Raw genomic sequence first — 13,246 nt, 5'->3', positions numbered from 1 at the left:
ACAGAAACAAAATCAAAACTGCAAACCCACAGCTCAAAGAAGCAATTCTGTATATCAAGACAAACCAAAATATTATGACCAGCTCTGCCAAACATGTCGCTGCTACATCGTGTGGCGCCAACCGTGACCTCCCTGGGCATGGACTCTGGACACCAGTCAAGGTGTCCTGTTGTATTTGGTTAGCCGCTCATCCCTGATGTAGGTTAAGTACTGGAACGTCTGTGGATCAGACTTGTTCCAGCACAGCCCCCAGTAGACTAACGGCGCCAAGAAGGCATTGCTATTTCTGAGCCGCACACAGATCCAGTGCAGGAGCCAACGCACTGCACCAGTTGTCATTTTGTCATTTGATTCATGCTTTTTTTCAATGCTGTTACAACATGTTGCCGCAGTAGAGTTTAGTAAAGGCCGATATGACGGAACCGGTTAAGCAGGTACTTAAAAAAAGAAAAGAGTGGGATGAAATGCCGCGAAAGACCTCCTCCAATCAGAGCAAAGAGCTAAAAGCACAAAATATAACCAGATATACTCGTGAGAGAAAGTGTAACATTGGGCGTTTTGAAAGGTCAAATTGGTATTTGACAGACTGAAATGAAGTTATGAAGCAGTAAATAATCGAACACAAACACCAGTGGCTGCTCAGGATTGTAATGCTGACATCTCTGATTTCAAACTCAAGATGCTTCCTGCATTTTTTAATTGTTTATCTTTACGTTTTTAAGCACACAGGAACGCTTTGGTGAGCGTTCACAGTCCTCTACCATTCACTGCTTCAGACTGGTGCGCACTGAAATAAAAGGAGATGTTTCATGCATCATATGACTCTTCTTCTGCACAAAATGATCCCTATTAGTGCCACCCGCTCCAGTCAGAGACGTTATCAGATGATGATGATGATGAACTGGTGGTAAAAATCGATAGAGAAGATAAATATAACAGTGAAATGCAACACTGTTGCAAGCAAGACAAGAGGTTAACACAGCAGGAAATTGTTAAACATGAGATTTAAAATAAATTTCAAAGTTTCTTTTTGTTATCGTTATTTATGGCAGCTTTCTTAGTCACAAGGGGTCATCACAGCAGGCAGCTGCCACTTATTTTTGTGCCAGATTCCCTTCCTGCCACGACCCCGAAGAGATCTGTGTCACCTCAAACTGTGGAAAAGGTGTAAATCACTGTCGAGTTTATTATCAATGCGCTGATATTTGTTTCTGATCAGAGATTAAAGGTCACCAATAAAAAAGGAGATGTGGCAATTACTTTAATCTGTCATCAGGTCAAAGTGCAATTACTTTTGGATTAAACAGGTATCCTTGGTATGTCTTCTAAGTTCTAGCAGCTGCAATTCCTTAACAGCAGATTAGAATCACCTATAACAACATTTAGGCATTTTCTGCATCATTAAAGGATTACATGCAAGTTCCAGTAACCCTGCGATGCACAGTTTGCATCGCTGTACATGCATTTCTCCAGAAGACTGATATCACACTTAACACGCGCTGTTGAAAAGGTGTCATTTCTAGCTGATTTTAAACAGAAACTCTCCGTGTCAGGTCATGTCTTCAGAGAGCCACTTTCATGACTCACAGAGTAAACCTCCAAATCCACTAAAGCTGCATTTGTCAAACCGAGATAGTCATTAACCACAAATTCTTACAGGGTGAGAAGGTGCGCAAAGTGAAAATATGCACTGTGAAGGGATGAAACGACGTCCCGCTGTGCAGGTAAAGTTAATGAGAACTTCATGTGAAAGAGGACACTTCTGTAAATACAGGCCATTTCCTGACACTCACAGGAACACGGCTTTATGCACGACGGATGCGTGTAAGGATGATGTCACGCTACCTCATATTCGTGGCGCTTCTCATAAATGGGGATAACAAGTTTGGCGATGTGTGTGATGACTTCGTAGCGCTCAGCTTTCCACAGCGCGTCCACGCAGACCTCGAGGTGTTCCACCAACACTTCCTACACAATGGCAGAAAAAGAAATTTAACACTGATTCATAAAACGGGACCCATTATGCTCATTTCCTGTTTTATTTGTGGACTCTGGTAGAGTAGCTTTGCATCATTTACAGTTTGTACTGAGCCTTGGGGCAGCCCCTCAGTTCATTCTCTGTCTGAAACAAGCCAATTAGGCTCCTCCCCCTTCGCACCAAGTTTCTCCTAGATGGTTCACTCTCACAGCCAGTGTTGCATATACATGACCAAATTAAAATTAAATTAAAATTGAAGGTTAGCTCCTCTTGCTAGAAGTCTTATTATTTATAACACCTGTTTGTGAATGTTGACTCTGTAGCCTATTTAGTCTGACACGTCTTCACATCTTCGGTGCTGAACCATTTGGATCATAAAAATGTCTTATATCTGCTCATCGTATTATTTGAAAGGTTTAATATAAGTATCCACCACTGTAACGGTGCTGAACACACTGATTAGGAAACTCCATTTGTTATAAAAACAAGAAAACAAATATTTTAGAAATCTAAAACTAAAAATTATGTTATTTTTTATTAGATTAATAAACTGAATTCACAGTTTGAACCCTTTCTCACATAGTGGTCACTACAGTGCTATTCAAAGGCTGTTTTCTGGTATTTGTCAGTGTTGATGGTGTACTCGCACATAAACCAGTACATTGGACACTGATGTGTCACTCCCAACACATTCTCACTCCCATAGCGTAACATTTTACGCTAGGTGACAAATCGTTGGTATATTACACTTCCAGGCACCCAACACGTCCCTATCCGGTCGTTAAGTCTGACGTCACTAGCCGTGTCTGGGCCTAAACTCCGCTGCAGGTCCATTTATCAAACAATCACGATCACATTACTGAGAGTTGAAAAACTGTCTAAAGTCTTTCATTTTTAATAAAATGATCAGCATTCTGCTCTACCAGGTGTAATAATTGAGTTTAACATCCAGGCATCCATGAAAATGGAATTTATGACATTTAACAGAGTTAGAAGTTAGCAGGAAGTCAGCTCGCTAGCTTCTATCTAAATACAATATAGCATGTCCTGACTGCGGGGTTTTGGAAACAAATTCAAACGTACAGCTCTGATATCACTTCCAACATAAATGAAGACAGAAAACTAAACAGCAGTGACGTTTGTAGGGTTACTGAAGTTTGGCTAGCTGGTATATAATGATGTGCTACGTGACCGCTAGCGACACAGCTATGTTAGCATAATATAAACAAGCTAACTTTTTTTCCACTCGATAAAAGTTAATGTGAGTGTTCTCTGTGGTCAGGAACAAATGTAATCGCATGGCAGGATGCTGTAAAAGGACCAAACTTCAGCCAGGAGAACAACTGAGATAATCCATCCACAATAGTCATTAGTTAGTCATTCATATACTGCTGCATGGGCTGGGCTGTAGTTACATCCTAAGGTTTTAAAAACTGAGCTTAAATAAATGATTAGCGGTAATAAAAGCCGAGGGAGGTCAACAGTGATCACTGACTGTTTTAGGAGCTTTTTGAGATTAAATAGAAGAAAATACACTAGGCCCGGAAGTAGGATTCGTCACGTCATCACTTAACGACCGGATATTACGAGATCGGAAACATGAGAACCATTTGGAATGAATCTACACATGTATGTTGGTTTTACTTAAATCAGCCAGAGCATCATTCTACTGGATTTCTACCTGTAACCCGACGTGTATCATAAGAACCTGTCACTCCATACCCAGCAACCTACTGGTCAGCCAGTGGACATGTATAAGTGGACATGTAAAAAACTCTTTGAAACATTTTTTTCATGCCTAAAGACGAATAAAAATACTTAAGAAAATAAATCCTGATTGAGGTCGTCATAATTCATGCATGAAAGGGTTGAATCCAAATTTGTGTTGAGCACAGTGGCTCCTCTTTAACAAACACTCTACAGAAGAGATGCCCAAACAGATTTTTGATGCTTTGCTTGAGAAACATAAATCCAAGTACAGAATTCAGTGACAAATAAGCCGTTTATTTTTGTTTCTGTTTGATTTGAGGTAAAACGATTGTTTAACTGGGTTGTCGGGCCGATTTCTATATCTTCAGAAAATGTTAAATAAGCATTTTTCCTGAACAGGTGCCACACCTCAGTGTAATAGACATCCTGCATGCCGGCGTCTTCCTTCATGGCAGCTTCCTCGTCGATGTTAAAGGTGATTTTCTTGAAAGCTGCCAAGCCGCTGGGGAACAACTCTGGTAAGCAAACAGCAAAGATGAGTGAGGAAAACAAAAAATGTTTCACATAAACCTCCACTAGGACATTTTCTACAAAACACATTTCCATTTATTTATTTATTCCCCCAGCAGGTGTGGCAGGTGTTATTGTGACACTGAGAACTCACGAAAATCCAGATAGGTGTGAACCACAACCAAATGAAACACATGAAAGGTGGATATTCTTCAATTCCCAACATGCTGTAACTGCCTGGTGATAGTTAATCTACCTGATGGAAGGTAGCTTCAGTTTATACATGCCGCTGCCGCTGGACTAAAACCTAAACAAATTTTCAGAGATAAGCTTTGTCGTCTACCAACTGTCAGTATATCCACCACACATTTGTTTAGCGGATTACAGAGACTTACAGCCAGTTTTGCATAAGATAAAGATACCCTAAAAAATAACGTACGGCATTGTGAGAATTTGCTTTTGCGACTCCACTGTGCTGCGGAGTGTTTGCACATTGTGACAACAGCGAGCCACAAACAAACTGCCAAGTATATCACCAGGAGGTCCACAGTAAAGGCTGCTTCACGAGTCGCTAGCAGATCAGTTACACTAGGCACACAATCCCAAGAAGGATCAAAGTATTTCTTGTGTATAGAAGCGCGGGGGACCTTACTTTTCCTGTTCAGGTATTCTGCAACCAGTGCCGCCACGTGAACATAACACATCGCAGCCTGTGGAGACAAGAAGAAACCATCATGAACTTTTTTTAACACCAGGGCACACTGTTTGAATCCAGCTGGCAATTGCTCAATAATATTTCAAGCAACATAACATCATTACACATGATTTTCGAGGCTGCATTTAATGACTTTTTGTGTTCAGTCATTCAGGCAGATATCTACAGCCACACCTACCCCTGAAACTAAACTGTCTTCTCAGACTGCGTGAAATAGCTCTAAGGCACGAAAGCCATTTTTGACTTTCTCTTATCCTTTACTGAAGCATAACCCAATATGTTTCTCCACAGGAAGAGACGTGATGTGGGATAGACAGTAGATGAAAAGCTCAGCAGTTCTTTTCACTTTACTCTTTTGATTGTAAGTAAAAATGTTCGTCCTGTTGAAACCCATGTTAATAAACTTGACATCATTTGAAGTGTAATTAGTTTTTGTGTGGCTACATGTGCAGCATTCAATTCATTATTTAAATATTTAGTAATAAACATCAAGTACAAAGTTTTCAGGAACACTGCACATAAAGGTAATTTGTTGTGTATTTAAACTGTTATAACCTGTTACTGTAAATGGTAAATGGCCTGTATTTGTATAGCGCTTTTACTAGTCCCGCCTAGGGACCCCAAAGCACTTTACACACCCAGTGGAAGCAAGCTACAGTTGTAGCCACAGCTGCCCTGGGGCAGACTGACAGAAGCGCCCTCGGCCCTTCTGGCCAACACCAGTAGGCAGTAGGTGAAGTGTCTTGCCCAAGGACACAACGACCGAGACTGTCCGAGCCGGGGCTCGAACCGGCAACCTTCCGATTACAAGGCAAACTCCCAACTCTTGAGCCACGGTCGCCCCGTGTCACCCCATACTGTAATGCAGTGGTCCCCAACCTTTTTTGCGCCACGGACCGGTTTATGCCCGACAATATTTTCACGGACCGGCCTTTAAGGTGTCGCGGATAAATACAACAAAATAAAACTTGTACCGGTACCGAAAAAAAGAAAATTTATTCATAACACACGTGAAAAGACCAAGGAAAACCGAGTTAACGATAAAAACAATAACAAAATAACGCTGAAAACCAATAAAAACCCTGAAAACTATACATTTCACACCTGAGCCTCAACTCTCGCGGCCCAGTACCAAACGACTCATGGACCGGTACCGGTCCGAGGCCCGGGGGGACCGCTGCTGTAATGTATGTAACAAGGCCACAATAAGCTAACATGATATTTCTACGCCTATATGTTGTGAATAAAAATAATAGCAGCTCTACATAGAATTATTATCATGTTGACCCTCACATCAATAATAAATCAATAAATCACTGAGCTGACCTTGAACACCTAGATATCTGCTAAACTGCATCGCTAATTTGACCGCTGTCCACACACCTACAAAGTGCAGAACACACTCACACAACGCTACCAAAAACCTCGTTGGCAGAGATAAAAACAGATCTGATGTTACAATCCCTCTGGAGTGTTTAAATTAAAAAACTGGCTCACTTTATAGTGAAAAGTTTGAGAAATCCTTTGAGAAAAGTCCTTATATAAATATCAACTTTTAAATAACTAAATAAATACACTTGACCTGCACTTAACAGCGCATCAGCTGCACCACCCAGGGTCAAGTTCTATATCAGTCTTCACCTTTGAACTCGCTTTCCCATGATCTAATCCTGACCAAACGTTTCCTTGTACAACATCGGGACTGGATGTATTCACGGTATTAATATGAAAGTTTTCATTTGAGTTTCATTTGGCAGAGGATGCAGCATTCAGTTTTGTTTCTTAGTCACCCTGAATAACCTTTTGCTGCAGCATCACCAAAAACACAAAAACAAAAGGGGGCAAAAAGTAAGTGGACTTCTACGCTTAAAGTTTCATTTAATAACAATAAAAATACTTAATGCTGAAAATACTCAAATACATGTTGAGCTGGGACTATAGATATTACAGTGTCCGGTTTGAAATGACAGCATCTCGGATTAACTTTAACAGCAGCTGAGAAAGGAAAACATGGCCTGCAGGACTAATTCTGCATTGTCTGTGTACCAGACAGCGTGAATGTGACTGATGTGTGATTAAAGATGTCTGGTCAAACAACACAACCTGCCTGTCCGCATTATTCTCCTATAGACCGCTATCCACATGACTGTAACAATACAAAGAAAATGACTAAAAAGGATAGACACAGACGTCAGAATCACTCACAGTCTTCCTGTTCATACCTCTGACAAATCTCCATTTTTGAGGTGCGCTCTGGCCATGCTGTCCAACCAGGTCCGCCTCAGCTCAGGGGTGCTGGCGTAGGACCGGGCCAGGCTGTACTGGAGGTCCAGCAGCATTTCGGGATCTTTTTCATGCTCTCGCATCTGGGCTGTAGCCATCAGAACTGTGCGGATCCGCTTGGTCAGACCCTTCACTTCTGAGGGGAAAGCTGTGGACTGCAGCAAACATACAGACACTGGTTAAAAAAGAAACAAATCTAGGAGGAAACAGGAGCGGGGCTTTGTTCTTCAGATGTGGCCTGCATCCTGCTGCTAGACTAAAATTAACTCCTTTAAACGTTTTAAGTGCAGCGTGGGGGATGGTTTTCTAATCTTCTAAAAAAAAGGCTCTAATTCTGATAGGAGCGACAGAAGACAACATGCAGGTCATCCATATTGTGTTCCAGCCTTCATTTTATGTGTGTTACTGCATTGTTACATTACAGTTACATTACATTACAATCTTACCTATGCATATGGTTGGCTCGTTATTTAAGGTCCTACTTACAAGAAGGTGCAAGAGACGTAGGACCAGATTTACTCTGCATTAAAATACTAAATGGTAAATGGCCTGTATTTGTATAGCGCTTTTACTAGTCCCGCCTAGGGACCATCCACCCATTCACTCTCACATTCACACACTGGTGGAGGCAGCTACAGTTGTAGCCACAGCTGCCCTGGGGCACACTGACAGAAGCGAGGCTGCCATATCGCGCCATCGGCCCTTCTGGCCAACACCAGTAGGCGGTAGGTGAAGTGTCTTGCCCAAGGACACAACGACCGAGACTGTCCGAGCCGGGGCTCGAACCAGCAACCTTCCGATTACAAGGCGAACTCCCAACTCTTGAGCCACGGTCGCCCCCCATTAAAATACCAATATTGGGGTTTACTCACACAGAGACAATTTAGTGACTAAAGGTGTGAACACAGTAGCTTTTGCTGCTGCCTGTGCTTCCTGTGTATTTGTTTCCTTTTCAGTGCATCGTATCTGGGGAGGAAGCTATTTATAGGAATCGCACGAAAGCGTTTTTGCCGAGCAATTAAGAGCAAGTTGAGCCAAAACTTGTCGTAATTTGCATCTTTGATAGTTGCCATGAAGGCCAATTTGTTTGAAATGCCGGCAGGGGAAACAACACCAGATCACCAACCCAGCAAACCAGCAGCGCAAATCAGAGTCATCATTTAGTCATTATTAACCAACTGTTGTATCACACTGTGTGGAGGAAGAACATCACCGAGTGGCACAGCAATGCCAGCTCATCTATTATGGACTTGTCTGTAGTAAAGCAACATTTTTTCTGGATGATTGTTACGGTCCGTTTGAGCTGTGAAATGTATCCAGATTCATCCAGATGAATCCAAGTCTCCAGCAACCTCCATGATGCTGCAGAGTCCAGTCAGTTTCTCAACAAGCTGGTTGTTTGTGACCTCTTATTTGTGCTAGATTACATTTGCCATTATTGAAACGTAAACTTTTTATTCTCACCGTCACTTTGTTCTGCTAAGTTAATCAGTAAATACTATACGCCTTGAAACACTGCGCCATGATTCACACTAGTAGTACTAGCAGTAACTTGAATCTGTCATCTAAACCTCCTGAGCGGTATTTACTGTTTAACCACATTACATCCCTCAAGCAATGATTCAAATTCCCATGAGGAGTAATGTTTCACAAGTGTGATTGTGTGGCTGCTCTGAAAAGTGAACGCAAGAACGCAAAGAAACAACAAGGGGAGCGAAACTTGCTCCCTTCAATCGCTCATGAAAGAACAAGAGAAATGAAGCAGGAACAACCTGAAGGTTAAGTCAGGCTCGATTAACCTTCAGGTCATCGAAGATCGTCGAAGGCTAATTCACAGTCTCTTCCAAACAACTCATGACAAAAACAGAGATACTTTGGTGGTTAATCATCCACTACTAACTAGACTGTCTGAATCCTGATTAACAATTTAAAAAAACAAACAAGTCATAACATCTTTAATACTATAATTACTGTTTTTGAATTATAACACTAATACCTCGGGATTTCCTAATCATCACATTCTGTCCTGTTAAGTGAAGTGAAGCACCGTGCTTTGTGTATACTACAGAAAAATGGTGAATAATAGTGAAAGAATCATGAAGCAATGAGTAACGACTTGTTGTGACACTTCATTTACACAAAAAGAGTATAAAAATAAAGCTTATTTGCTTATTATTTTCATCTATGAAGAAAGTGTGGATTTAGATCAATCAACAGATTGATTGTGCAATACATCCTGGAAACTCCTCAGTGAATAACGATGAATAATGTTTGTTGGTGCCAGCTGTGATTGGTTGTCTAGACTTCCACAATACCTTCATGGCCTTGTCGCTGTTTGCAAAGTTGTTGATGATGGAGAGAGATTCCTGGAAGCGTGAACTGCCGGTCAGCGCCACGTCAGAAATCAGCTGGCTTACTGCAATGATGATCTACTCAGGAAAGAAAAGCAGGGGAAGGTGGAGGGGGTGGGGCAGTGGGCACGGAGAAAGATGAAAATGAAAGGAGGAAATGCACACACGATCCAGTAAATAGTGTCTGTACTAATCACTGCGAGATAATAGAAAGAGAAACTCAGCAGACCGTCTGTAATTAAACATGCTTTACGTTCTTCTCCTCCCTTACTGGACGTGAATTGCTCAGAGGAGCGTGCTTGGAGAAAAGAAAAGCGAGTGCTGAACGTCAACAGTTGTCAACATTAACACTTTACCTGCAGGTGTGTGCGTAGGAAGGTTTTCCTCTTGGTGTACTCGTAGTTGTTCCTCATGAGCAGGTAGAGCAGGGCTGACGCCTCGGCCCGCAGAGAGGCCAGCTTGGAGACGCAGCACTTGAGCACCTCGCAGCACAGAGCCTCGCACAGCGTCACGCGACCCTTGAACAGCACCGAAGGGAACTGGCGGGACAACGGGTTAGTGTATTAAAGGCAGATTCAGGAGAGGGCTGGAGTTAGAAAATAGAGTGAGTGTGTAGGAAAGACAGCAGGAAAACGATAAATCACTGATTAACTCTATGTCACATTCCTGCTTTTCTCAGGGCTTGATACACAGTGAAGATATCATATTAAAACTTTGTGTTATGGTAGATACTAATAATAAGTCCATTTAGATTTGGCTGAAAATAAAGTTAAAACCACAAAAAATAACTAAAAAATAAAAAAACTAAAAACTTTATATTACCCACAATTTTTTATAGATCATCTTCAAACTTCACAAAAACATAGTAGACCTCGTGGGCTTGAGTACCTAGGCTGGCTAAGCATTTGACCTTCATTGTTAGCACTCAAGGTCAAAGTTCACCTTAAAAAAAATTTCAAGAAACCATATTGAGTAATAATATATCACATGAAACTGCATGGATTCAATCAAAACATTGTAAAATGTCAAATTTATTCAGGTTTTGGGGGGAAATCAAAGGTCTAGAAAACATCTGCATCATCAACCTATGTGTCAAATATGATACACTTGGTGTTAACAGGTTATTGCAAAGTTTTGCTTGGGTTTTTTTTGGTGATTTTATTGTCAGGAAGTAACAAAAAACAGACCTGTTAACATTTTAGTTCTTCTTTCACATTGTAAATACAAGCAATGACCCTGATTAATTTAAAGTAGTACATATAAATTGAACTGTCCATCCATCCAGGCCAGCCAAGCGATATAATCTCTCCAGCGTGTCCTGGGTCCTCCTCCCGATATAAATTGAACTGTTATTTAAATGTTTTGCCGATACACTGTAGTTGTTTGTGTAATTATTAAATTTCATAATTCAGAATTTCATAATAAGATAAACTAAAGGACACTACTGCAATGCCTGGCACAAAGCCTCATAAGCCTTGTGTACCAGCTAAGTCTTGAGTCGTGTTTAGACTTGAATTAGTCTCGATGCGCTATGTTGTTACCAGTGTTTGTGTGGCCAAGAACAGCAAAGGTTTGGCTGTTAACAGGAAAACACGGCTCGCTGCTGCCAGGATTAACGATTGCCGGTAAGAGTTTTAATCTAGTGCAGTTACAAATATAAACCTGTGACGAAATAAATAATAAAATGCCACAAAAACTGATATTCTGTCACTAACTAATGAGGGGGAAATCTGAACTGTTCATCTGCATTTTTTTATTTAATGCAAAAGAATTCTGCTGTTAAAGTCCTCTCTGCCCATATCACCTTTTTATCATTAACCGGTTCTCCAGTTTTCAGGCAGTCACAATACTCACAATAGCAAAAATCCACTTCTGGAAGTGGAAAGTTCTGTTTGTCTGCTAACAAAGGCCTAATTTCTACCAAACGCAGCATAAATGAGTGGATCAAAAACAAGCAGACCGGATGAGAGCGCAGCTAATCCGCTGATTAAAATCAGTGGGCACAAGTTTTACGCATGTGTTTCACATGGAAACCGATCAAAGAAAGCCAGCTGAAGGAGAATCAATATGTTTCTGATACGAAGACGAGCTCTTCTGTTAGAAGGTGTCGTGCGTGGTTAAATGTGTGCGACACCTGATGAATCTGACCGCTCAGTTGGAGCACAAGATTGAGCCAGAGAAGGCTCCATTATTAAAAACTACTCCAACATATATAAACACGATGTGCAGAAGAAAGCAAAAGATCACTGAGTTTGTAAAGACATTTCAGTTTGGAGTGTGAAAGATCCAATACTGAAAGAAGAAAGAAGAAAAACACGCAACTGTGTGTCGACTGCTGAGAACAGACAAACAGACTGCTCTCAGCTTGTCTGTGTGGTGGATTTTTAGCCACACAAAACTGCGGCTAAAACCCAGAGACACCGCTCTGCCTATGTGAAAACCATGTTTGCATATTTGCCTCTTGCAATCTATGCTAAGTTCACATCAATTAAGCAAGTAAGTTATTGTTATAAGAGAAATGAAGGGGCTCACAGCTTTGGGGGTCATCGTTCATAGTGTTAACATCTTCATCCAGCATTTAAAATAAATGAATGACGACCGCCAAAGCAAATAAAGACAAACTTTTGTTTTTTGTGTTGTTAAATTAAACACAGAACTACAAGCACTCAAACCTCCGCCAAGAGAGCTGACTACCTGGGCTGTGTGGACTTTTAAGGGAATAATATTGGATTTTGTACATATTCATTTTGTTTTCTTTGTTCTTTTTAAACAGTAAACAGCAGAAAAAACATCAAATGTAATGTGATGCTTTAAATGTTTACAAAGTACTTTCCATATGTTGACACAATTTCTGACCTTGAAGGCCTTTTAAAGGCTTGTTAAGCTGACCTCACTCCACACTCCTACAAAGTTTTATTTGAATTCAGGTAAATTAAGCTTTTCGAGTGTTTGCAGACAGAATGAAACACACAAACACAACCTAATAAGTCTGGCTGCAAAAATAACTGTATCAGCACTGCTCAGTTACTAAATAGACATCATGTCTCTTTAGTAAATGTCTACAGTAGCATTTAAACACCTGGTGATGGTTTTTGCTACTTTTATTCTGTGTAAACACTAAAACTCTACAAAACAAACTAGTGTAAACAGACCACTTTGTAGAACTAAAGACAGAATAGATTAAAGTACAAGTTGCAACTTTCAGCCGCACATTCACACGCTCCACCATTTGTGTTAATGAAGGACAACGTCTGCACTGTGGCTCGCTCGTGTGCCTTTAACAGTTTGTGCGCAAAATCTGTTGACACAGGAAACCTGGACTACAAAGAAATCAGAGAGCAGTTTATTGGTTTTAGAATCTCACAAACCGCATTGTTTGACATTTTAATGAACCTGTACACACTGTAATCAATTTGCAGACAACTGATCCAAGCACGAGTGTTTAAAGTGTTCATGTTCGGATAGTTACTATTTGCAGAGGCTAACCTTTCATGCTTGTACTATAACAGGCGGAAGCACACCAGAACAAAGCCTTCTGCCGCTGCTGTTGTCTGATTCATCACTTAATTAACCCACACGATACTGACACTGCTGCTATGATAACTCTAGGAAGAGGGCTGTTCTCTCCCTTGGGACCTACCTTTATTACCTCAGCAGCTTTTGACTGAGTTGTGCTGAAGCTCATTTCTATGCGATATA

General features: G+C 41.0%; 1 protein-coding gene and 1 long non-coding RNA gene across 9 annotated transcripts in view; one reads left to right on the top strand and one right to left on the bottom strand.

Moving 5' to 3' along the window:
* dock11 (dedicator of cytokinesis 11) overlaps positions 1–13,246 on the bottom strand; it is an 83,227-nt gene that overhangs the window by 15,012 nt on the left and 54,969 nt on the right. For all 8 annotated transcript variants that reach the window (XR_014871554.1, XM_085146052.1, XM_085146064.1 and 5 more), the window contains 6 exons: positions 9,904–10,086; positions 9,512–9,625; positions 7,136–7,351; positions 4,851–4,908; positions 4,097–4,203; positions 1,846–1,968 (listed from right to left, as the gene is read on the bottom strand). Coding sequence is in view for 7 of the 8 variants with exons in the window: in XM_085146052.1 (XP_085002178.1) it covers positions 1,846–1,968; positions 4,097–4,203; positions 4,851–4,908; positions 7,136–7,351; positions 9,512–9,625; positions 9,904–10,086 (801 nt within the window). In the remaining variant the exon portion in view is untranslated. The remainder of the gene's footprint in view (positions 1–1,845; positions 1,969–4,096; positions 4,204–4,850; positions 4,909–7,135; positions 7,352–9,511; positions 9,626–9,903; positions 10,087–13,246) is intronic.
* On the top strand, positions 2,832–6,750 carry LOC146523293 (uncharacterized). Its single transcript, XR_014871566.1, has 2 exons — positions 2,832–3,239; positions 3,446–6,750. It is a non-coding gene; the product is annotated as an uncharacterized LOC146523293 (long non-coding RNA).

This window comes from Neolamprologus multifasciatus, chromosome 3 (assembly GCF_963576455.1).
Source record: "Neolamprologus multifasciatus chromosome 3, fNeoMul1.2, whole genome shotgun sequence".
Taxonomy (NCBI): Eukaryota; Metazoa; Chordata; class Actinopteri; order Cichliformes; family Cichlidae; genus Neolamprologus; species Neolamprologus multifasciatus.
This window is presented reverse-complemented; position numbering and strand designations above follow the sequence as displayed.